At 41.9% G+C, this 25,766-nt stretch overlaps 2 protein-coding genes across 3 annotated transcripts; both read right to left on the bottom strand.

The window, feature by feature from the left end:
- Window positions 1–512: 512 nt before the first annotated feature.
- On the bottom strand, window positions 513–24,995 carry H1-4 (H1.4 linker histone, cluster member). Of its 2 annotated transcripts, none has more exons than XR_008526080.2 (2): window positions 24,886–24,995; window positions 513–879 (listed from the first exon to the last, which is right to left on the bottom strand). XR_008526080.2 is itself a non-coding variant. In XM_054557309.2 (2 exons), the coding sequence occupies exon 1, from the start codon at window positions 15,396–15,398 to the stop codon at window positions 14,739–14,741; it is 660 nt and encodes a 219-aa protein (XP_054413284.1). In that variant the 5' UTR covers window positions 15,399–15,617; the 3' UTR covers window positions 513–879; window positions 14,299–14,738. The 2 variants fall into 2 exon arrangements, 1 of the variants encoding a protein (XP_054413284.1); XM_054557309.2 differs by lacking the exon at window positions 24,886–24,995 and adding an exon at window positions 14,299–15,617.
- On the bottom strand, window positions 12,770–13,725 carry LOC100936243 (histone H2B type 1-M). The gene has a single exon (XM_054557313.2). It carries the CDS (start codon window positions 13,661–13,663, stop codon window positions 13,283–13,285), a length of 381 nt encoding a protein of 126 aa, XP_054413288.2. The 5' UTR covers window positions 13,664–13,725; the 3' UTR covers window positions 12,770–13,282.
- Window positions 24,996–25,766: the final 771 nt, after the last annotated feature.

Below are 25,766 nucleotides of genomic sequence, written 5' to 3'. Positions count from 1 at the left end.
GGAGGGGCACGACCGGCCCGAAGACTCCTTTTCATGGCCGCATAGCCGCACCGGGAGTAGGATGACCGCTGTTATTTTTCAGGACCTCTCATCTTCGGTTTGAAATTCTTTGCGATTTTCCGGCTTTGTGTGGCTATTTAGTATTAGCATTTTAGGGCAGTTTCATTTCCTTTAAAGTAAAGCTCTCCAAAGTGATCTCAGGACCAGCAGCATCAGCATCACCCGGATAATTTAGAAGTACAAATTATCAGGTCCTACCTCAGATCTAATGCATCAGAAAAGGTTTGTGACTGCTTCAAAACATTGTTTCCTTAATTCAGATGCTGGAGGAGGCCTTTCAAATGGCAGCTTAGCATAAGCTAACCTGTTTTTAACTTCAGGTTCATTACCAAAGCCAAATCAGTGCTTAGGCCTTATCCACTCAGACCTTCTTGATGCTGGAAAGTAAAGTGAAAATAGGTAGATAGATGTCTATCTTAGAAGAAGGGTTTGGATCAACAATGAAGGCAGAATTTACAATTCTCCGCAGATTTTATTAATTATAACTTTTTTTTCAGACTTCCTGCCATCTTCTCATTCAGACTTTTCTTAGCAAAGGTAGTCCATGGCAAGTAATGAATTCCCAGTAACTAGGTCTGTAACAGAAGTAAATTCTATTTTTATGTTTATAAAAGTAACATGAAGTGCAAACACCTTTAGTTGCTTCCCCTCGGTAACCTTCTTTTGATGAACCAGTGTGTAGCAAACCAGGATGAGTTGGATTTGGGTGGGATCCACTCAGTCATTTTCAGGCAGACGAGACTTCCTAAGTTCTATGTATAGATTCATATTTTCAGTTATTTTATGCATTCATTTCTCCTCTGTCTTCATGTCTCTCCCCTGATTGAAGAAATAAGAAGGGTTTAGTTATTAGGTGCCATTTTGCCATCACCATTAATATTTTCTATACAAAGAGGATTCTTTTTACATGTGCTTCTATAATGAACTATTAGGAATCTCTACTTCAGTTCTAGCTACACTTTAGTAGCATTAACACATAATAAGTCATGCTTAGTCAAGAAATATCACTGAATAATGTGATCTTTGTTTCAAATTCTCCAACTACCCTTCTTGGGTGGGATTCAAATAGTTCAAAAGCTCATATTCTCTCACTTTCATTTTTGACCTGAAAAGATTTGAACACTCTGATTTTTATTTTAACTCAGTGAAAAGGAAAATATAATAACTGTTAAATATTGCTAACTGCTTACTAAAAGTCCATCACTGTTTTAAGAGCTTTACATGAACTATCTTAAAATAACTTTAAGAAGTGATCTACTATTATTATCCTCTTTTAATAGATGAGGAAAGCGAAACCCAGAAAATCTGAGTCACTCATTCAGTTGAACCACTGTGACAACTCAGTAGTGGCCTGTAGTTATAGATATTTGTGCACTTTAATTACGTCAGAAATTATGTCATGCTGCAAATACGTTTTGAGAGTCTGCCATGTGCCTGGAACAGCCTTAGGCATTAGGAAACAAGCAGTAAAACAGGTGAACTCCCTGTTTTTATGGACCTTACACTTTTCAGGATTGGAAGGGGAGGCAAACAATAAACAAATTTAAGATAGTGCTAAGTATAATGAGGAATGCATACAGCAAGTTAAGAATGAGGATAGAAGGGTGCCATTTTACATTTGATGGTCAGAGAAAACCTCTCAGATGTGGTGACATTTTCATCAATCCACTTAATCCAAAACCCAAGAAATGTGAGAAATATTTCAGTTATTATTTGACAGGTATTACACACAACTGAGACACCAAGTATATGACAAGGTCTATCTACTCATGTCTCCTTTTTGTTTTTTCTCTATCTTTCTACCACATTCTGCTGTGGGTTTCTCTTAGTTCTCCAAGCTCTTTCCCTTCCCCCCACTTTTTTTTTTTTTTGAGATGGAGTCTCGCCCTGCCACCCAGGCTGAAGTGCAGTGGTGCCCTCTTGGGTCAAGGACTACAGGTGCATGCCACCATGCCTGGCTAATTTTTGTATTTTTAGTAGAGATGGGGTTTCACCATATTGGCCAGGCTGGTCTGGAACTCCTGACCTCGTGATCTGCCTGCCTCAGCCTTCCAAATTGCTATGAGCCACTGCACCTGGCCCCCTCCCTTTTTTAGTAGGAGTTTGCTTCTTCCATTCCTTTTCTGAGTCCTTCTCAATTTCTCTCACCTTTTTTCTCATGCTCTCCCCAGTTTCCTAGAAAGTAATTGTAACTTGGCTATAATATTTATAAAATATTGTTTTGTATTTATAAAGAATATTTTGAAATTTTAAAACAGAATAATATTTTATTACTCAAAAATTAGAATACATATGTTTGCCTTGATGCAATTAATTTGGTAGTTCCTGTATGAGCCCACGTTCATTTGACTTTGCTGAAGATTTCCAGAGTATGAGAAACACTTTTTTAGGCTTTAGTGAAAGACAAAGGTAAATGAAAACACTTAGCTGTAAGTCTTCTTAACTGAGGGCTCCAGGAGGTCAAGGACCACCATATCTCTCTGTGTATCTGCAGTGCCCAAGCCAGTGCCTAGGGAGTTTTGCATACTTCATGAATTTCCTTACAAATCCTTCATGACTAATTTCTTCTATTTGATTTCTTTTCTTTATACCTCTCTCTGCTGAGTGTTAATCTGTTAATCTTACACTTGGAACTTTTTTTTTACTATTACTTAATCATTAATCTTAAGTTTTATATATTAAATTATTAACTTAGCTTTAACTTCTTGTCCAATTTAAATTTCATTAATTTGTTTTTTCCATTTTTAAAAATTTTTTCATACTCTGCAGTATTTTCTAAGATTTAAAATTTTTATTGTATTAATTTTTCTGCTTCAGTTTGTTTTCTTTAAAAAGGCCCAATCTGTTTGTTGGACATTCTAACAACAATCATGCACTAGAGAATTGCTTTACAGACTGCAGTTTAAGATTTCTCAAATGAATTAATACATTCAATGCATATTTTTTAAAAAGTACCTGCTATGTGCTGGGATAATGTTTTATATAAACTGTAGTGGCACTACTTTGTCCTTTACAATATCTGGGAAAAGTCCATCAGGATATTATGAGGGGATTTTAATGGGCTTTGTCTCTGTGGATAGTGGTCAATTTTAGTCTGAATTGTCGAAATTCTTAAAGGATCTACCATTTATAAAGGTATCAGAGCCAGGTGATTGTACATTTGATTTCTATGTAGTCTTGAAAGCACAAATGCTTTTTACATCCAAGCATTTTAAATATAAAAAAGGCATAGTGGTTTTAAATTATGTTCATAAATTTTTTTACATTTTTTTTTGCCTTATAAAATTTTTATTTTTACTTATTTATTTATTATTTTTTTAAAAAAATGGAGTTTCGGTCTTGTTGCCCAGGCTGGAATGCAATGGCTTGATCTCAGCTCACCACAACCTCTGCCTCCCAGGTTCAAGCGATTCTCCTACCTCAGCCTCCCAAGTAGCTGGGATTACAGGCATGCGCCACCATGCCTGGCTAATTTTGTATTTTTAGTAGAGACAGGGTTTCTCCATGTTGGCCAGGCTGGTCTTGAACTCCCGACCTCAGGTGATCTGCCCGCCCCGGCCTCCCAAAGTGCTGGGATTACAGGCTTGAGCCACTGGGCCCGGCCCAAGTTTTTATTTTTATACACTTTTTTTTTGGTATTAAAAAGGAAAGCATAATTACCACAAATTACAAAGGACTAAAGCAGGACTGTAATAATAAATGAATCAATTCAGCCTGGAAAGCAGATAGCTTCAACAATATTAATGTTATAATACAAGCTCATTCAAGTATTTTACATTGCTTTTTTTTGTCCTTTTAAATATGATACCCTGTATACATATGTAACAAACCTGCACGTTGTGCACATGTACCCTAAAACTTAAAGTATAATAAAAATAAATAAATAAATAAATAAATATGATACCCTAGCCCATAGTAAATATAGTGTATTATGAGCGTAAGGTGGAACCTTCTCTACAAAGCCAGATGACAAGTTTTTGTCTCTAATGAGAAATAGCTCTGAGTTCTTATCTTTTCTACTATCAACATGCCTGAAGGGGGAGAGGGTCGGGGCTGGGGAAAATCCAAGGACCCTTCAACATGGGAGGATTCCATTCAGGAGGGTACCAGATAATTCAGATCACTCTACCTAGCCTTTTTTGAAAAAAACAACGCTCACCCTCCATAGTCATCTTCCTTGGCTCTTCTCCTCACTTCCAGGGCCTTCGAAGCAGCTTACTTACTTTTGTAAAATCAATCACCAGGAAAGGGACTGATAGAACAACACAAAAATATTTAACAACTTTGACATAGGGGTTTAGCACCTCTATCTGAGCCCCAGCGGTCTAGGCTGGGGAAGGGCTGGATGGCCCTTCTCTACTGGTAGTGCATTTGTTCCCAGGTGCAAGAGCAGGTGAAAGAGAAACCTGCCTCTTAACAGGGCCGAGACACACAGACCTTCTGATGTTTGATGCCCAAAGGTTGTGTTGGCATGGACAAACCTTGAAAGAGATATGATGAAAAGAGGGATCTCGGCAGGCTGTTGCTTTGTGTCTCAGGTCTTGGATCCCCATGGGAGGATAGTGGGTATGAAGTAGCTAGCCCTGATGGCCCCTGCCACTTCTGGCATGCTTGTCACAGATACATCGGTACTAAATTCAAGTGTCTTCGAAATTGAATATGTAAACTACTCTTTGCAACATTAACTCCTATCATTTTACAAAAAAAAAAGAAAAGAGAAAACAAAAAAAAAGAAAGAAAAAAATGTGAAGAAAAGAAAAAAAGAGGCTGGGCACGATGGCTCATGCCTGTAATCCCAGCACTTTGGGAGGGCGAGGCGGGCAGATCACCTGAGGTCAGGAGTTTGAGACCAGCCTGGTCAACATGGTGAAACCCCGTCTCTACTAAAAATATAAAAATTAGTCGGACATGGTGGTGCATGCCTGTAGTCCCAGCTACTCAGGGAGGCTGAGACAGAAGAGTGGCTTGAACCCAGGAGGCAGAGGTTGCAGTGAGCCAAGATCAAACCATTGCACTTTAGCCTGGGTGACAGAACAAGACTCTGTGTCAAAAAAAAAAAAAAAAAAAAAAAGCCAAAAGCATCCCCCTCTGCTTGTGCCGACCACCAATCTATGTTGAGATGAAGTCCTTACCTCCCTGCCCCAAAGGGGCTTCCTCTTTGAGGAATGTGTGTGAAGACGATGGCAGCCCCCTGGCCTGGGAGTAAACCCCAGATAAGAACAGCCTTCCCCCACATCCCAAGGCTTCTTTGTGCCCCCAGAAGCAGCAGAGGAAAAACAATAAAGTTTCTGTGGTGCTGGATATAGTACATGGCTGCGTGACCTGAAGGAAAGAAGGAATAAAGTTCGGAAGGAGGAGAGGGTCCAGGAGCCCAGTATCTGGTACGATGCAGAGCAGGCACCAGACTGAGCAGGGAAAGGCCTCAGATTCCACTGTCATAGCAGAGACCATGGTTCGAGACATGGGTCATGGGAACTGAAATGGGCTTCCCACATACCAACCACTGGGAGGTCAAAGGCGAGGAAGGGCCTAGGCTAAAAGCAATGAGATGCCAAGGTAACAGGCAAGACTTTGTCAGCCTGTGATACTGTCTCCTACTTCCAGCCTTTGGGCTCAACAGAGGAACCAGTTGAAACGGAGGGTCAAAGACACTGAGTAGGTGAGCAACAGGACTACCAACTCCTCTGTGTTGCCCAGATCCCACTGAGAGTGAACAGGGAGTTATCCCTGTACCCAACACACATCCCAGTCTGTGTGGGTCAGTCCTTCATCACCCTCCCTAGCTTCTGATGACAGCAGACTTCAGCCATTCCATTGTCATTCACAGCCCAACCCAGTCAGTGGCTGAAGAAGAGAAGCCAGGCATACTCTATGTCCACATCTATTTTCCTGCCACAGGGCTTCACCAGCTGCAGGGTTCCCTCCTGGCCCCCACCTCCTTTTCATCCCTCATTCCCAGGTGGGGTCAATTGGAGAGTGGGCAGAGATAGATGGCTTACAGAGGGGGGATGAGACCAGGTCCTAGGAGGAGAATGGCAACTTTCTCTTTTTAAGAGAGACAGAGCCTCCTTGAGGTCTCAGAGATCTTTCAGATCAACACAGGAAACATTTCCAAGCCTCAGCTGTGGGTGCTCACCTTTTCTCTCTGGGGTAGGGGAGATGTTCCAGCTGAGAACAAGTATGTTCCAGATGCAGGCCAAGTTTGTTCTCCAAAAGTTTGAAACAAAGTTGGCCTTGGGGTTTCATGGGTAGGATGCAGGACGTCACGGCAGGACGCGGCCTGGCATGAGGCAATAGCAAGCAGAGCAGGGGCACAACGGTAGCACCTGTGTACAGACACAGGCTGTCAGCTTCAAACGATGCAATAGCAAGGATATCTTGGGCATGGTTCTGATCCAAGCCACCACAAACTCTTGCCTCCAGGACAGAGGCTGTGTACATGCAGCAGCCCAGAGAAAGATTCTAGGGAGTCCAAGACCAGGCACATCCAGAGAAGGTGGGAGCTCTTTGGGTTGGCTTTCCACCGTGGAAAACAGACATTTGGGTATTTCGGATTCCCACTCCACAATAAGGCAACTTAAAAATATTTCCAAAAACAAAAATCCAAGGGGAGAGGATAGACATCATTTTCTGTGGATTCATTGGGGGATTTCTGATTTCTTGTTTTTTAATTGTTGATTTTTTTCCCCATTTTCCCAGGGATGGAAAGGTCAGAGAAAAAAATAAATCGTCTTTCAATATAGTCTTTCCTGATATGAGCAGCATCTCTCTGGGCTGGGGAGTAAAGAGCGTGGGGAGAGGGGAGTGAGGAAAGGCTAGAATCTTCCCCCAAGCCCCAGTTTTAGATCCTTTGGTTTCCTTCTCCCAGAAGATGGCAGAAGGGCATGGTAGGGACAGCAGAGAGAGAACATGGTGATGATAAACCCTACAAGATCAAGGTGCTGGTTCTCCTGGGGCTCAGGGGTACCACCAGAGCCTTCCATGGGATAGTGCTGGGCAATGGGGCCTGCAGAGCCTTCTTGTGTGCTGCATAGCTGTCTGGAAGGGGAGCAGGAAGACGTTAGGTGTGGGGACCAGGGTTGCGCCTACTAGCTACGGTAGGGCTGCAGATTTTGGTAATCCAGATGAACTATCAATAATTTAAAATTTTATGCATACATATATCTCCCCCTTGCTCTCCCCTCTTAGAAGAAATTAGGATGTAAAGAATCATAGAGGAGAGGGAAGGGGATGTTGAGGCTCCTGTCCAGGGGAACTCTGATAGCCCAAATGGTGTACACATTGCTACTCAGTACAAAGGCCCATCCTAATAACTCCAGGCCTGTCCTTTTTTTGTTCCCTGTTCTGGGACTGGGCATGGCCATGCACTTCTTGCCCATCCCATCCCTTTCCCTGCCTCAAGCCCCAGGGCTAAATGGTTTTTCACTTTCCCAAATCTGTGTGTCTGAGTGCTGGCTTGTCCACTTGGCATCTTCCAGGATGCACTGGCCAGTGGGTGGTATAGAGGGCTGGCTGATCATGGTGGCAAGTCTGCTGGGAGACTGGGAGGGGCACTGCTTCCTGCCCTCACCCCTGCCACCTCCTGCTACCACTGAGTGTTGCTTGTGGTTGGTCTCCTCACCCATGGGGGGATCTACTCAGAAGTCTTCAAGACTTTGGAATTTGCTGAGGTATTTTTGCAGTTGGGGTCAATGTCCACATTTTTGGCTTTGGAATATTTCAAGAAGTTCTTTTACTATTCTGATCTGAAAGGGTGTAGCTTAATTCTACTTCTGGGTATGTGCCAGTTTTCAGTGACTTGCTTATATTGAATAACATGTGCCGGAGGAAATGGCTCACACCAGTAGTCTCAGCTACTTGAGACTCAGACTGGAGGCAGCTACTACTGCCTCAGACTTGAGGCAGGATTGCTTGAGCTCAGGAGTTCCAAGGTGCAGTAAGCTAAGATCAGGTCCCTGCATTCCAGCCTGGGTGACGGAGCAAGACTCTGTCTCTAATAAATAAATAAATGACGTTTAAAAAGTGTGGCAGAAGTGTGTAAGTTTCGAATCTTGTTCACAAAAGGCATTGCGGCTTATTCCTTCCCCCTTCTCTTTCTGTTTTCTCCTGCTAAGAGAAAACAGTTGTTTGGTTTTGAAGATAATCAGTTACCCCTCTAGAGAGTTCTAACAGGCAAGGAACTGAGTCCTCCACCCAAAAGTCAGCTTGAACTTGCCAGATATGCGAGTGTGCCACCTTGGAAGGGAATCCTCCAGCTACAGTCAAGGATTTGGATGATTGCAGCCTATGTTTACAACTTGACTTCAACCTCAAGGAAGACCCTGAGCCATAACCACCTAGCTAAATCACTTCTGGATTCCTGACTCACAGAAATTAGTTTTGGGATAATTTGTTACATGGCAATAGATAACATAATAGACATGGGGAGCCCCACAATTAAGCTTACAGAGCTACCATAATTTTTATAATGAAACTTGAAAAAGGTAAGCCCAAAACAGAACATAATAGAATGGGCCAGGTGCGGTGCCTCATGCCTGTAATCCCAGCTACACAGGAGGCTGAGGTAGGAGAATCGCTGGAACCCAGGAGGTGGAGGTTTCAGTGAGCCGAGATCGTGCCACTGCACTCCAGCCTGGGTGACAGAGCAAGACTAAATCTAAAAGAAAAAAAAATCATAGAATGATTTTATGCAAATAGAAATGGAAAAAATCCATGAAAAATATTAACAAAACTTACTCAGGTATTATTTAAAATAATAATATAACATGACCAAATAAAATTTGGACTAGGAATAAAAGTATGAATCAACACACAGAAATCTATCTATACTTCATGGCAACAGGTTAAAAAAGAAAAAGCATATGATTTCTTCAGATGTCAAAGTGATCGAATAAAATTCATAAATCATTCCTAATAAAAAATCTTAAAAGAAGATTATAAGGAAACTACAGGGCTCAGCATGGTGGCTCACACCTGTAATCCCAGCACTTTGGCACCCCATGGCGGGCAGATCACTTGAGGTCAGGAGTTTGATACTAACCTGGCCAGCATAACGAAACCTTGTCTCTACTAAAAATACAAAAAAATTAGCCGAGTGCAGTGGTGTGCGCCAGTAATCCCCTGTATTCAGGTGGCTGAGGTGAAGGTGGGAGGCTGGGAAGTGGAGGCTGCAGTGAGCAGAGATCCGGCCACTGCGCTCCAGCCTGGGCAACAGACAAAACTCTGTCTCAAAACAACAACAACAAACAAAAACCAAAAACTACATTAACACAATGAAGACTACACATACACATGCATGCACTTACACACAAAAGCAATTATAAATCATCAACCACCAGTCATTCCTATGAACAGGAGGAAAAAGACAATACCTGGTAGCATGTCTAATATGACATATTGTTTGTGATGGTAGCTAGCACAGTAAGATGATTAAAGCAAACAATAAATAGTTACGGGAGAGAATATCGAACATTTTTATTTGCTAATAGTACTATATGCAATTAAAATTAAGTCAGTCGACTAAATATTGATTAGGATTAATAGAATTTGATAAAAGTTAGCTAGACACAAAATTCATGTAAATAACCAATTATCCAATTATCCTCCATGCAGAATTTCAAACAGTGCTTTAGTGTGAGATCATATGTCAATATGTAACAGAAGTCACAATCTTTTGAAAATCAGTATTACATTTGTAAAAATTTGCAGAGCTTATTAATTCACAGCACACAGTGACTCCCTTTTTTTGTATCATTTTTCTGTTTAAATATTTACTTTGTTAACCTAGGCTTGCTTTGATGAGCAACACATTAGGTTTCAATTTTTATTTTCTTATATTATTTTTAATTATTAGTAATCTATCCATTCTAGAAAATTATTGGCCATGATCTTTTAAATCTCACATTTGCATCACTCTCCCTGATTGTTTCTTCTGGTACTGTGATTAGATCAATGTCAGATCATATTTTACTACTAATTCTAGGTCTCTTTTCATTTATTTATTTATTATTTGAGACAAGGTCTCACTCTCATTGCCCAGGCTGGAGTGCAGTGGTGTGATCATGGCTCTCTGCAGCCTTGATTTCCCTAGCTCAAGTGATTCTCTCACCTCAACCTCCTGAGTAGCTGGGACCACAGGCACGCACCACCATGCCTGGCTAATTTTTTGTATTTTCAGTAGATTTGGGGTTTTGCCGTATTATTCAGGCTGGTCTCCAACTCCTGGGCTCAAGCAATCCTCCTGCCTTGGCCTCTGAAAGTGCTGGGATTACAGGCATGAGTCACCTTGCCCGGCCCTAATTCCAGGCTTCTTAAACTCAGTTTTGCATTTTTATCTCTGCATTTCAGATAATTCCTTAAGATCTGATTACATATTTATTAAATTTCTACTGGTAGGTCCAATTGGCTGCTGTTAAACACATGCAGTAAGCTTTTCATTTCCATTTGTCTTATAATTACATGTTTATTTTCTAGAATTTCTATTAGGTTCTTTTTTCAAATCTGTGTGGTCACTTTTTGTATTTCCTTAGTCCCTCAATATATTTACAAGACTTTTTGGTTTTTTTTTTCTTCAGATGGAGTTTCACTCTTGTTGCCCAGACTGGAGGACAATTGCGTGATCTTGGCTTAATGCAACCTCTGCCTCCTGGGTTCAAGTGATTCTCCTGCCTCACCCTCCTGAGTAGTTGAGATTACAGGTGCATGCCACCACGCCTGGATGATTTTTGTATTTTTAGTAGAGACGGGGTTTCACCATATTGGCCAGGCTGTTCTCGAACTCCTGAGCTCAGGTGATCTGCCTGCCTCAGCCTCCCAAAGTGCTGGGATTACGGGAGTGAGCCACTGTGCCTGGCCTCTTTTTCTTTTTTCAAAAAGACACTAGTCATTTCAAGTCTGTATTTTTTTTTTTTTTTTTTTTTGAGACAGAGTCTCATTCTGTGGCCCAGGCTGGAGTGCAGTGGCACGATCTTGGCTCACTGCAACCTCCGCCTCCTGGGTTCATGCGATTCTCCTGCCTCAGCCTCCTGAGTAGCTGGGATTAAAGGCGCACACCACCACACCAGCTAAATTTTCGTGTATTTTTAGTAGAGACAGGGTTTCACTATGTTGGCCAGACTGGTCTTGAACTCCTGACCTCGTGATCCGCCCGCCTCGGCTTCCCAAAGTGCTGGGATTACAGGCATGAACCACTGTGCCCGGCCTCAAGTCTGTATCTTGTTAATTCTCCCTTTTCATTCATTTCCATTGTCTGTTGCTTTTTTTTTTTTTTTTTTTTTCAGAGACACTATCTCAAACTTTTGGTCTCAAGCAATCCTCCAGCCTCAGCCTCCGGAAGTGCTGGGATTACAGGCATTAGCCACCACGTCCAACTCCCATTGTCTGTTGCTTTTGTGTTCATTAGTCATACTTCCGGTTTCATGATGTTTGTTTAATTTAAATTGTGAAGCTGCTTGTGCATTTTTGGGGGGATATCTTAGCTGTGGCAATTTGTTGAGGTGTAAAATGAAGCTTCTTTTCCAGAGATGACTTGTATTTGTTTCTACCAGGTACTCAGGGGCACAAAACCAGCCTGGGATATGCCTAAATTAAATTCTCAGCTTGGGTGTTTGAATCCCTATGGTATGAATGCCAGGAACAAGTGAGCATCAAGGATGGCTTGTAGTCCAAGCCTTAGCAGTAGAATCTACACTGCTCAGAACCCAACTTCAGAGCTGACTCTTTTATTTGCATTCATCTGTGATGGGTTTGTATGTGTATTTCCGGTTCATCCTTCTACCCTGAGGTGACAGATTTTGGTCTGGTGTCTCACCTTCACCTAAAAAGATTTATCAGGCTCTATACCCTGGTCAGTTTCCATGGGTTGGGTAAAAGCCAGCTGTAGTGCTTGGGGTTTAACATGGGCCAAGTCCCTGGCTCTGAATTTACTTTCTTAGACACTCTTTGTCACTTTTAAGAATTTAGAAAATATTACTCAGGCTTTTATTTATCCGTACAAGTACCACGCTTGCCATGTTAAGGAAAATGTGTCCCATAATCCATGATTTCATGTTTGTTTATGAGGGCATGAGGACAAACTTCTAAATTCATTCCTCTTTTAGACAATGATCACCCAGCACTTAAATTCTCCATCTCAGCCAACATTTGACTCCAAACCTAGCCTCATCCATCTCACATTTTTCACGTCTCAAGTATTGGTTCCTTTCCTTCTGGCCACTCCCTCCTAGTTCCCTCCCGACTTTTCCGAGATTCTTTTTTTCCCGCAATCATCCATTCCCCAGCAGTGAAAACCTTTTGTCATCATCCTACCTTGTGCAGAAGCTACATCCTACCAGAAGGAGGTCTTCTTTCCCTTTCTATCTCCTCCAGTCCTCGGTACTTAAGGGCATCTAGGAAAGGGTAAATTGTACTGCACAGGGGGCTTCAGTCCTGCGATAACTATTGCCTACCTGCAGTCAGACACCTTAATGATTGACTATTTAGTTTCTGCTGTTACCCAGAGGACTTTTAACCTGAAAGCTGCCAAAAGAAAACTATAAATTAAATGGCTTTCTGAAAAAGACGGTTTAGCCAAAGAATTTTAAGGTGTCTCAGAAGCTGCTTCTTTTTCCTGCACCTCAGCGCCTAGGATACGCCTTTCCCTCCCCTACTCGCTTGAGCTTCAGACAGAAACTGGCCCAATTACAAAACAAATCAGAAACCTTTGTAATAGTTCCGTGTTCAGCTCACATTGTCTTCAGCCTTTACTTGCAGTTATTACATATCTGCATGGTAAAAATTTTACAAGAAAATGGGGGGCGGGGGTGGAGGTGGAGAAAGCTCCAAACGTAAGTAAGTTGCCAAGAGCGTGCACTTTAGTGCCAGGGCAGGCCGTCACCACACCGAGTCCCGGATCAACATCACGATCAACTTGGAAATCTGCACACGGAAACGAAAGAGCTGTACATTTACAATACTTTCAATTTATGCCAGTGTTATGTGATACTAAATGAGCTAACGATCTAATACGTACCCATAGCACTCAGTTTCTGGTACCTATTGTTATTCCCTGTAACTTCCAAGTTATTTCCTCTGCAGTACTAACGTAACATTAAAGATTGGTACTGTTGTGCTAAGTCCAATAACCCCCCTTTTGAGTGAAATGATTACAACTCATTTATTGAAAACATGCGTGGCTCTTAAAAGAGCCTTTGGGATTAGGTGTAAAGATGCTTACTTGGCAAAGTTACTTGGAACTGGTGTACTTGGTGACGGCCTTGGTGCCCTCCGACACGGCGTGCTTGGCCAGCTCCCCCGGAAGCAGCAGGCGCACGGCCGTCTGGATCTCCCTGGAGGTGATGGTCGAGCGCTTGTTGTAATGCGCCAGGCGGGAAGCCTCGCCCGCGATGCGCTCGAAGATGTCGTTGACGAAGGAATTCATGATCCCCATTGCCTTGGAAGAGATGCCGGTGTCAGGGTGGACCTGCTTCAGCACCTTGTACACATACACTGAATAGCTCTCCTTGCGGCTGCGCTTGCGCTTCTTCCCGTCCTTCTTCTGAGCCTTAGTCACCGCCTTCTTGGAGCCCTTCTTTGGGGCTGGAGCAGACTTGGTAGGTTCAGGCATCGTAGCGTTAATAGTTACAAGACTGTTGCAAACACCTGAGAAAATAATCACTCCCACCGAGGCCCCGTTCATTTATAGATGCGGTATTCAAATGAGGTTAATCAGATTTCGTTTATGATTGGATTAATTTTAGTGTGTCGTCACAAATGCCAATGTAAACGACACTTAAAAGTCTACCTTTTCATTGGCTATTTCGTTCCTTTACTTTTACCCAATCAGAAAGCCCAGACCAGAATACCAGAGGCTACTATAAATAGGCCTCTTTAGGTAAGACAGCTGTGCACTTCGCTTTGAGTAGTTGTTTTTGAGATCCGTCTTCTTTTTAGCATTGTAGTGTCAGAACTTACACGGAAAGATACCTAGCATATTAGGAGAGCTCACATTCCTTTCTTCCTTTAACAAATTATGGGACTCGTTGCATACAGAAGCCATGCCAATTGGGACATCCCCCAAGTCTGGCAGTTTTACGTTTGGGCAAGTCCTTAATCCGTCCAAATGACACATTTAAGGACCAATTTATTTTTCTGCAGTGTCAGTTTCTAATTGTCAGTTACGTGGCAGTGGTCTCCCCAAGCACTTGAAATGTAGTCCTTAGGAAATAATGCCAGTACTATGCCACTTGGCCCGAGACGTACCTCTGAACTCCGTTATTGCTTGCCATACTCCGTAGGGAAAACCAGTAGGCTTGCAACCAGCACAGAAATTGCCCCATTTTTTCCCATGCTGTCTGCAGGCCAGGTCCTGCTAAGTGCATAAGTACTAGGGAGGCCCAAATGGGTTCAACTCCGGCATTCGAGAACGCAGTAAAACCGCTATGACGCCACTGCACTCCGGCTTGGGCGACGGAAAGCGACGCGACCCCTTAGTCAAAAGCAGCTCCGAGCCACAAACACACAATCCCACTCCTCTCCCCCCCAACTTTGTTCCCGGGAAGGTGACCCGCCCCTGCTTTGCAGCGTTTTCCCCAGCCACGCCCCCTAACAGTGCAACAGCTCTTTTACTGAGAGCGGTGGGTGGCTCTGAAAAGAGCCTTTGGGTTGTGTTGGGCTTCTAAGCAGTTGGCCAAAGGAACTTTCTACTTTTTCTTGGCTGCCGCCTTCTTTGGCTTGGCTGCCTTGGGCTTGGCGGTCTTTGGTTTAGCCGCCTTGGGTTTCACTGCTTTGGCCTTCGCTGGGCTCTTGGGCGCCTTTTTTGGCTTGGCTGCTTTTGCCTTTTTCGGGCTTTTCGCTTTTTTAGCTCCAGCAGCCGCAGCTGGCTTCTTCGCCTTCTTTGGGGTCTTCTTGGCGCTCTTCTTAGGGGTGGCTGCCCCCGTCGCCTTCTTGGGCTTCTTCGCTGCTCCTGTTGGCTTCTTGGCCTTAGCCGCGCCTGCTTTTTTAGCCTTAGGTTTGGCTTCCCCAGAGGCCGCCTTCTTGTTGAGTTTGAAAGAACCCGACGCGCCTGTTCCCTTGGTCTGCACCAGAGTGCCCTTGCTCACCAAGCTCTTCAGACCCAGCTTGATGCGGCTGTTGTTCTTCTCCACGTCATAGCCAGCGGCTGCCAGCGCTTTCTTGAGAGCGGCCAAAGATACACCGCTGCGCTCCTTGGAGGCGGCAACAGCCTTAGTAATGAGCTCGGACACCGGGGGCCCAGACGCTTTGCGCTTGGCCGCACCTGCGGACTTGCGGGCCTTCTTCTTCACGGGTGTCTTCTCGGCAGGGGCCGGAGCAGCGGGCGCGGCGGGCGCAGTCTCGGACATGTTGAAGGCAGGCGTGAGCGAGAGCAATTCGAGCCGGAAGCAGAGGCACTGGCCGGGACTCGGGCCGCGGCGCTGCGCCCGCCCGTTTATATAGGGCGGAGCTGCGCCGTGATTGGTGCGCTGTCCAGCCCGCCTCGCTGGCAGCCGCAGAATGTCCTCTCGGATCCCGAGTTGTGTTTGTTACACCTCAAAAAAAGCCAAAAATATAAAAATTGTCTACACCGAACTGCCCGGTTTTTCTCAGATAATGATCCCCGAACCCTCAGGCTTCACGCAGATCTCAAATTATGAGGAAAGCACAAAGCCTTGTGCCAAAAACTTGCAATATTTCCCGCCGTGCTTGGCAAATTTCAACTCAGAGAAACAAAACTTTCTATTTTCTTCGTAAATTATAAACCGATCTTTAACTGTGGAATTTTCTGACCTCTCAAATATGGTACTCCAAGTGGTTAGCTTCTTATATGTCCAAAAAGCATACCACTAGCATTAAGATTTTTATTACAAATCTGCACTTAAGTGAGGGAAGTAACACAGGCTCCTCGGAGAGTCCTGCCTATTGAGCCGAGGGCATTTGAGTTCATCAAACTGGTTTAGTTTAATGCCAAACAAATTATTGCCCATTTGAGATTAAGTTTTGGACCCCTGGGACATCCATCTATGCAGCCATGGTTTTACATCTGTCCGCTACATCTGAGTTTTTAAACAGTTCCTTTGGATAATTCTTTCCCTTTCTGCTCCCAAGGGTTGGGGGCGGGGCTGTTGCTTCTCTCTTCCTCTGGACAACTGCTCCACGGATTGAGATACCTTGAATTCAGGGTATTTGGGAACGAAGGGAAGTCCAAAATATACTCAGGGTACAGAGATGAAAAATGATTTATTTTCAAATGTGATGTTCATAAAGTCACTGGAATTGGAGGTGCACTTTAAAGCATTTGTCTGCAGCCTTGCTGAGTGCTTTTGGCATATGCTTCAGAACCAAATTACAATAAAGTAGGTTAGAGCCGAGATTCAAGCATTGATGATACAGGAAAATAAATAAGAAATGTAGATTGAAACATATCTACTCCCATTATTAGAGAAACCCAGCCCCTATTATTACTGAATAGTTGAGGAATGACTAGTCCACTCACCACCTATGGTTTCAATCCCCCTGAAGATTGTATCCCAATGCTTCCCAGAGCTCAATAGAAAGAAACATAAGTGACATGTAGTGATTAAATGACAAGTTCAAATTTCGATCTCAGAAGCAGAGCTTTGAGAGTCTGTCTAAGCTATTATAAATCATTGCCCTCTGAAAACATCCTTTGAACAATGTCTGAGTGAATTTCTTTAGGTAGTTGCCCGATCAAGAAGAGTGTATGAAATTGGCAATGAAAGCCCAACCAAAAGAATTATTTCTGGGCCGGGCGCGGTGGCTCAAGCTTGTAATCCCAGCACTTTGGGAGGCCGAGGCGGGCGGATCACGAGGTCAGGAGATCGAGACCATCCTGGCTAACACGGTGAAACCCTGTCTCTACTAAAAATACAAAATATTAGCCGGGTGCGGTGGTGGGCGCCTAGCAGTCCCAACTACTCGGGAGACCGAGGCAGGAGAATGGCGTGAGCCCGGTAGGCGGAGCTTGCAGTGAGCCTAGATAGCGCCACTGCAGTCAGGCCTGGGCGAAAGAGCAAGACTCCGTCTCAAAAAAAAAAAAAGAATTTTTTCTGAAAAACGATATGGCTGGAACAGTATGGGTGGGACTACAAGTCACTTATCATGGAAACAAAATAAAATTTTGCCCAGTGCTATAAGGTGATATGATACTGTTCTGTGGACGTGGCTGATTGTAATACGGCGTTGGATATCACTTTAAATTTTAATTTCATTGCCCAAAATCTCCAGACACAAATTCTGCTACTGAAATAAGGAGAATATAGAATTTTGATATAACACGAGTGAAATGTATCAAAACAGTGCTGTTTAATGTTGAATTTGTTATAAAAGTGATGTAAATTATCAATGTTTTTAATATCTTGATGTGTAAATATTTTCAATCTAATTATTGCACATCAGGGCAAAAATAAATGTGCCCTTTGGTATTTATTGAAATAAAAAGGGAGATGGATAAATCTCTAAAACAGACTAGGGAAACTGATTATATGGGCATTTGATTCCAGAATGGTAATATTATACCTATTGAATGACAACAAAAACCACTCCTGTAAATGACTGAAACTTACACAACACATGGAAGTTTGCTTTCACATGCCTCACTTTATCCAGTGTATTCCTCATGGCTAGGAAGGAGTTAAACTCTCCAAATTCTGTGGTCTTTCAACTTCCACTGCTTGCCTCCTTAAGGTGTGGTGTGTTTTCTTTTCTTTTCTTTTTTTTTTGAGACAGAGTCTCACTGTGTCACCCAGGCTGGAGTGCAATGGCGCGATCTTGGTTCACTGCAACCACCGCCTCTGCCTCCAAATGCAAGGGCTGGGAGAGGTGGCTCACGCCTGTAATCCCAGCACTTTGAGATGCTGAGGAGAATGGATGACTTGAGATCAGGAGTCCGAGGCCAGCCTGACCAACAAGGTGAAACCCCGTCTCTGCTAAAATAAAATAAAATAATAATAATAATAATAATAATAATAATAATAATAAAGTTAGGTGTGGTGGTGTAATCCCAGCTACTCGGGAGGCTGAGGCAGGAAAATCCCTTGAACCAGGAAGGTGGAGGTTGCAGTGAACGTGCTCTCGAGCCTTGGTGACAGGATTGGCCACTATGAAATCAAGCATCTATTTGACACTTGTCAGTGATGAAATAGGAACAATAATAAAAGTCCTTACTTTCTTATTGATCAGTGGGCTGGCTATCTCAGAACTAGGCGTGTGTGCACACATGCATGTTCATGCATGTGTTCTATTTTTTATTTTGTTATTATTTTTTTGAGATGGAGTTTTGCTCTTGTCACCGAGGCTAGAGTGCAATGAATGGCGTGATTTCAGCTCACTGCAAACTCCACTTCCCGGGTTCAAGCGATTCTCCTGTCTCAGCCACCCAAGTAGCTGGGATTACAGGTGCCCGCCACCACACCCAGCTAATTTTTGTATTTTTAGTAGAGACAGGGTTTCACCATGTTGGTCAGGCTGGTCTCCAACTCCTGATATCAGGTGATCCACCCGCCTCTGCCTCCCAAACTGCTGGGATTACAGGCATGAACCACCCAGTCATGCATGTGTTTTAAACATAGATTCTGAGGCCTTGCTCAAGATTATTCTGATGTAATAACTCTTCAGTAGGTCCTCAGAATCTGAATATTTCTCATGCCACTCTTATGCCAAGCCAAGTTTGGGAACTCTGCTGAACTCACTAGAGATGACCAACAGGGCAAATGTGCTTCCTGTCGCGTGAGTTCTCCCATGGATTTCTGGGTGTGTCTGTGAGATCTTAGAAAAGATATCCATGCTGAATATGACCATATATTGGAAAGACGGGGACAGCATTAGTCCAGTCTTGACTTCCTTTGATTCACACCTGGCTGGCCACTATAGTGGCCTGAAGAAGGAGAAAGGAGAGTAACTAAAGTTAAACATCCAATGAGTCATTATTTTCCAACCACAGAAGGTAGACCGAACCTTGGCTGCTTATGTACTACTTGAATCCTCTAGTACAGCATCTACATTCCTTATCCATTTTATCATTTTTAATGATAGTTCTCCTTTCCATTTGTTGGCTACTGTACTATGTGCTATCTGAAATTCTTTTTCTTCTTTTTTTCTTGTTTTTCTTTCTTTTTTTCTTACTTAGTCAGTGTAACAATCCTCTGTTATGGATAGTATCTCTACTTTACAAAGTAGGAAATGGACATGCAGAAGTTAAGAAGTTCTCTTGAGAAAACTGTTGGTAAGAGGTACATTCCAGATTCCAGCACACATTGGTTTTAGTTCAAAGCATATATACTTATTAAACAGTGTTTTCTCAAACTACAGGTCTGAACAAGCATGAAAAGTTGTGAAATCAATTTAGTTGTCAAGGACAAAATATTTCTCTTTTTAGTGAAATAGAATAGAACATAAAATACCAGTTTTCATTGCATGTAGTTTTAGTTATATACACAAATCTTTGTGTGTTAGGCCCCTTAGTAAAAGACATTTCTACTGTGCCTGTTCACATGTCCACAGTATGTCTTCCTTGTGCAATTTCTTGAGCTTTTATAGTCATAAAATATTATCAAGTATGTTATTCTTTAATGAGCTAAGAAAGTAATTTGTTATCGTTGACATTTTTAAAGCCTCTAAGGTTCCCTGAGTGGTGGAAAATGGGGGACACTCTAATTGTTTTTATTTTGGACATGATAGCAGTAATATGCAGCTACAAATATGACTATGAACTAGGGGGAACAATGTGATTTGCAGAAAAGTTGAAAGAAAAGAGAAGATTGTGCTTGGTTGCTTTTATCTCACAGTTTGCAGTCAAAGAGCTTAATTCTGAATTTCTGTATTTTAATATGATGTTACCATGATTGTTTCATTAAAGACAGAGTTTGGAAAAGAGGTGCTTTATACTAGACAGATGGACTATATATTATCTTCAACATTGTTTCCTTTTTACTTAAGTCAATAATTAAAGCTGTGGTTTGCACACCCATGGTTATTCATCACGGCAATGTTTGGAATTTTAAAATATTTCAAAAAACTTTAATGCCCCATATAAGAGAGTGGTTGGATAAAGTAGGATGCATTTATACTGTGCAGTAATATGCAGCTACAAAAATAACTAAGATCTCTATGAACTAGTGTAAATTCCAGGATATACATTTAAGTGATAAGGCAAAGTCCAAAAGAATATACTTAATATAATGACCTTTGCTGAGAAAGAAGGGAGCATAAGAAAACACACAATTTTCTATTCATTTGTGCAGAAGAAATATAGAAAACTAAACCAAAAACTAAAAATCATTGGCTAGCTATGGGAGGTGGATGAGAAAGAAACAGGCGGAAAGAAGGGGGAATGGGAAAAAACAGTAAGGATAAGAAGGGAATGACACTTTTTTGACTATACCTTTCCATATAAGGGATCCTTACAACTATAGTAATGTTTCATATACCAGCAAAATAAACTATTAAACAAACGATTAAAACTGATAGAAATGGGGGATACAAAATGGAATACAAGGAATGAAACAAATAAACCAAGCTGTATTAACTTAATAACATAGTAACACTTAAGGGAGGGAAGAAGATAAAAGTTAACCTAAGTAACACTGGAATACAATACTAATTGCATACTCCCTGGGCAGGCACCGTGGCTTACACCTGTAATCCCAGCACTTTGGGAGGCCGAGGCAGGCAGATCACCTGGGGTCAGGAGTTCAAGACCAGCCTGGCCAACATGGTGAAACTGGTCTCTACTAAAAATAAAAAAATCATCCAGCTGTTTTGGCACGCACCTGCAATCCCAGCTACTTGGGAGGCTGAGACAAGAGAATCACTTGAACCCATGAGGCAGAGGTTGCAGTGAGCTGAGATCACGTCACTGCACTCCAGCCTGAGTGATAGAGCAAGACTCCATCTCAAAAAAAAAAAAAAAATTTACTTGGATACTTTAAGACTAAAGAAAAAAACACAATCATATATACATATACACACACACTGTAATCTAATATATATGGATTAGTATAGTATATACTATAATTTAGCAAAAGTGTTTGTTATTAATATGGGTTATCAATTCTGAAACTATGTACATATTACTATTAAGCAAATAAGTAAAATTATCTATTTGTATATAATGACAGTCAGGGTTCTCACTGGTGGAAAAAGAATATTTAGCTAATATGAACCTTGCAAAAAAAAAAAAAAATTAGCCAGGTGTGGTAGTTTGCACTTGTAGTACTAGCTACATGGAAGGCTGAGGTAGAAGGATCCCTTGAACCTAGGATTTCGAGGCTTCAGTAAGCTGTGGTTGCACCGCTCACTCCAGCCTGGGCAACAGAGCAAGACTTTGTCTTAAAAAAAAAAAAATTAAAAGTATTGGATTTTAACTTATGTTTATAAATAAAAAGAAGGGATAATTCTTCCTTACAGTATAATTCCAATTAGTAAATGTAGTAGGAAGGAAGGAAACAGAAAATGATCATTAGGGAAACAATATTTGTTTGTTTTTTGAGACGGAGTCTCGTTCTGTAGCCCAGGCTGTAGTGCAGTGATGCGATCTTGGCTCACTGCAAGCTCCGCCTCCCGGTTTCACGCCATTCTCCTGCCTCAGCCTCCTGAGTAGCTGGGACTACAGGCGCCCGCCATCATGCCCGGCTGATTTTTTTGTATTTTTAGTAGAGACGGGGTTTCACCGTTTTAGCCAGGATGGACTCGATCTCCTGACCTCGTTATCCGCCCTCCTCGGCCTCCCAAAGTGCTGGGATTACAGGCTTGAGCCACCGCGCCCGGCCGGCAAAGAATATAGTGATCTTGTTTCACGTAAAATCCATCAATGGATGCTAAAATTAGTGGGCAAATTTTAAGAAGCATGATTTGCTTCTCCAAGTTACCTTATCAACTACAAAGGAAAATATGGTAAGTTTGCATTGAAGAATCCTAGCAATCACCACCTTTATTTTTTATTTTATTTATTTTTTATTTTTATTTTTTTGAGACGGAGTCTTGCTCTGTCGCCCAGGCTGGAGTGCAGTGGCACCATCTTGGCTCACTGCAAGCTCCGCCTACCGGGTTCACACCATTCTCCTGCCTCAGCCTCCCGAGTAGCTGGAACTACAGGCGCCCGCCACCACGCCTGGCTAATTTTTTGTATTTTTAGTAGAGACGGGGTTTCAACATGTTAGCCAGGATGGTCTCGATCTCGTGATCCACCCGTCTTGGCCTCCCAAAGTGCTGGGATTACAGGCGTGAGCCGCCGCGCCCGGCCTGCAATCACCACCTTAACTAAGTAAAGTAAACATCACAAAGTAACAAGGCATATGTGTTTCATAAACTCATTGCATTGAGAAGGACATTTTATCATTTTGGTAGTATTTCCTGTCAAAAACCCAGAAACTCACTCCAGTGGAAAAAAAAAGGACAATCATCAAGGGATATTCTTCAAAATAACTGATCAGCACTGTTCAAAAGTGTGAACATCATAAATATAAGAACAGGCAGCAGAACTAATACAGACTTAAAGACACTAAGAAACAAGTAGTGACTAAATTCAGTGGGGGATCCAGAATAGGATTCTGACACAGAAAAAGAACATTAGGGGGAAGATGTGTGATACTTGAATAGGTCCGAAGTTTAGTTAATACTTTACCAATGTCTATTTCCTATTTCTGATCATTGTGTATGGTTATGTAAAACATTAACATTAGAGGAAAACAGTTGCTGAAAATAAGAAACATTGTATACTCTAGTTGCAACTTTTTTTTCCCAATTTTTTGCAGAAATAATTCTCTTAAGATTTTGCCATGTTAGAATTTTTTCCGACGGGCGTGGTGGCTCACGCCTGTAATCCCAGCACTTTGGGAGGCCGAGGTGGGCGGATCACGAGGACAGGAGATCAAGACCATTCTGGCGAACACAGTGAAACCCCGTCTCTACTAAAAATACAAAAAATTTGCCGGGCGTGATGGCGGGCGCCTGTAGTCCCAGCTACTCGGGAGGCTGAGGCAGGAGAATGGCGTGAACCCAGGAGTCGGAGCTTGCAGTGAGCGGAGATCGCGCCACTGCACTGCAGCCTGGGTGACAGAGCAAGACTCCATCTCAAAAAAAAAAAAAGAAAGAATACTTTTCATAGGTGGTAAAAAGAAACAATGCAAAACACCAAACTGTGATATAGAGAGTCTCCATAGTGGTGGAAATACGGATTATTTTTATTATTGTATCTAAACCTTTATGTGTTTTCAAAATTTCTACTGTCAGCATGGATTTCTTTTTTAACAAACAACATCTTTCTAGAGCTGGGCACGGTGGCTCACGCCTGTAATCCCAGCACTTTGGGAGGCTGAGGTGGGCGGATCACTTGAAGTCAGGAGTTCAAGATCAGCCTGGCCAACATGGTGAAACCCTGTCTCTACTAATAATACAAAAAAATTATCTGGGCATGGTGGTGGGGATTACAGCTACTCAGGAGCCTGAGGTGGGAGAATCTCTTGAACCTGGGAGGTGGAGGCTGCAGTGAGCCGAGATCCTGCCACTGCACTCCAGCCTGGGTGACAATGTGAGACTCTGTCTCAAAGAAACAAAAAACAAAAACAAAGTGTGTTTTTCTTAAAAATATGATAAAGTTTATTTTTTAAAAAATGTCTGCTTAGTGTCCTGGACATCCAGATACTATTCCCTTTGTACTCTCCTTCTCTCCATTATCTGAACTTTTATTAAAATCATTTTCTCGTTTTTTTTCTTTATAGGTATATGTACATATGTATCCATGAACAGTATGATTAAGTTTGTCCTGTTTCTGAAATTCATATATGTGAAATCATAGTGTATTATTGTGTGCCTTGCTCTTTTCTTCCTTCACTAGGATCCATTCCTCTTTATTATATTGATGCAGAAATCTCAATTTTGTTGATTTGCATTGCTGTTTTATATTATAAATTTGGCCCCATGTATTTACTTACCTAGTCTACTCCTCATGGACATTCTCATGGTTGTATAACCTGGCATATTTAATTTTGTTGACTCTTCAGGCTTGTGTCTCTAAACTATCTCATAAGAAATTTGATGATTCTGAGGCCACTGTGGTCTGTAAAAGCCAAGATGCACGTGGAGACCATGTTTGGGCATTCCTCTCCTCCCTTCCTCACCTTTCCCCTCTTCTCCCTTCCCCTCTCTAATTTCAGTAAAGCTGATCAAAACCAACTAAATTGTCTTCATGAATAGCAATCAGAATATTGAAGAAATACTATGTTATAGGCGGCAGGGTGAAAAACATTGGTTTTGGAGATATTAGCAACCTTTCCATTCACTTTAACATTGAACCTATAATCATTTTTTCAAAGAATCTCTTCAGCATCTATTTATTGAAAGTTCTGGCCTCTGTCTTTGGAACAGGTGGTTTAAGGAACACATTGCATTTAGCCTTCTTGTGTATCTTCAGTTTTTCAGTTTCTCTCTTTATCTGTGATACTTCCTGTTATTGTTTCCTCAATATCTCTTTACTTTTTCCTCTCCATCCCTCTTATATTACATGAATTTGCTGGTTTGTAAATGTAAGGATTATCTGTTTACACATGATCACTAATTTATATGCAGTGGCAGCTTGGCATAGTGTTTAAACAGATTGACTCTGGTATAGACTCTATTGCTACATAACAAATTGTCCCAAAATTTAGTGGCTTAAAATAATAGGAAAAATTCATTATGTCACATGGTTTCCATGATTCAGGAATTTGAGGGTGAGTGAACAGTAGTTTCAACGTGGGATCTCTCATGAGATTGGAGGCAAGCTATTTGCTGGGACTTTAGTCATCTGCAGACTTAAGCTGAAGAATGAAACTGGAAAATTCCCAGATGGCTTACCTGGCTAAAAAGCTGATGTTGGCTATTAGCAGAAGACTTCCGTTCCTTGGCACATGACATATTTTGTAGGGCTACACAAGGGTTCAATATATGGCAGCTGGCTTCCTCCAGAGTGATTAAAGAGACAGCAAAACAGAAGTCACAATATCATTTATGACTTAACCTCTTGGGAGTCACAATATTTATTAGTTTCATAGGTCAGAGCTATCCAATTTGGGAGCGAGATACAAAAGATACACAAGTCTGTGAATACCAGAAGGTGAGAATTTACTGAGCCATCTTGGAGTCTGGGTATCAGACTTATGGAGACAGACCACTCCATTTCAATCTCAATCCTGTATTGTTTACTAGGTGACTTTAAGAAACTTCCTAAACTCTATTTCTCAATTTTCTCATGCCTAAAATTTAGATAAGAATATTGTAGTAAATTGAACTATTGCTCCCATGATTTTACTGCCCTTTTGGGGAGTATTATATATCCTTGCCCATTGATATGGGTTTACTATATTCCTCTCCATGTAAGGAGCACTCTTTCCTACTATCTACACATCAGTCTTTATAAGTGAGTTGCTTTGGTCAATAAAATATGAGTAGAAGTACCATGTGTCTACTTTCCTGAAGAATCTTTGAGAGCACCGAGATCCCTTTATGTCAGTTTCTCTCAGCCTGGGTCTGTCTATGAAGAAAATATGGAGCAGAGCCATTGCTGATCCATACAGAAATAGAATTTGGTCCTGAAATAACCCTTCTTGTTATTATCCACCAAGATGTAGGGAGTTTTTATATAGCTTGGCAAAAACTTAACGATTACAACTATTACCTACTTTAGTAGGATTGTTGGTAGGAGTAGACAATATTTTTGAAGTGCTTATAACAATGTT

Source organism: Pongo abelii, chromosome 5 (genome assembly GCF_028885655.2).
Source record: "Pongo abelii isolate AG06213 chromosome 5, NHGRI_mPonAbe1-v2.0_pri, whole genome shotgun sequence".
Classification (NCBI taxonomy): domain Eukaryota; kingdom Metazoa; phylum Chordata; class Mammalia; order Primates; family Hominidae; genus Pongo; species Pongo abelii.
Note: the sequence above shows the minus strand (reverse complement) of the source record. Positions and strands in the feature narration are given on the sequence as shown.

Excerpts from the sequence above, each read along its gene's own strand:
- LOC100936243 (XM_054557313.2), bottom strand. The coding sequence starts at position 13,663 with ATGCCTGAACCTACCAAGTCTGCTCCAGCCCCAAAGAAGGGCTCCAAG.
- H1-4 (XM_054557309.2), bottom strand. The coding sequence starts at position 15,398 with ATGTCCGAGACTGCGCCCGCCGCGCCCGCTGCTCCGGCCCCTGCCGAG.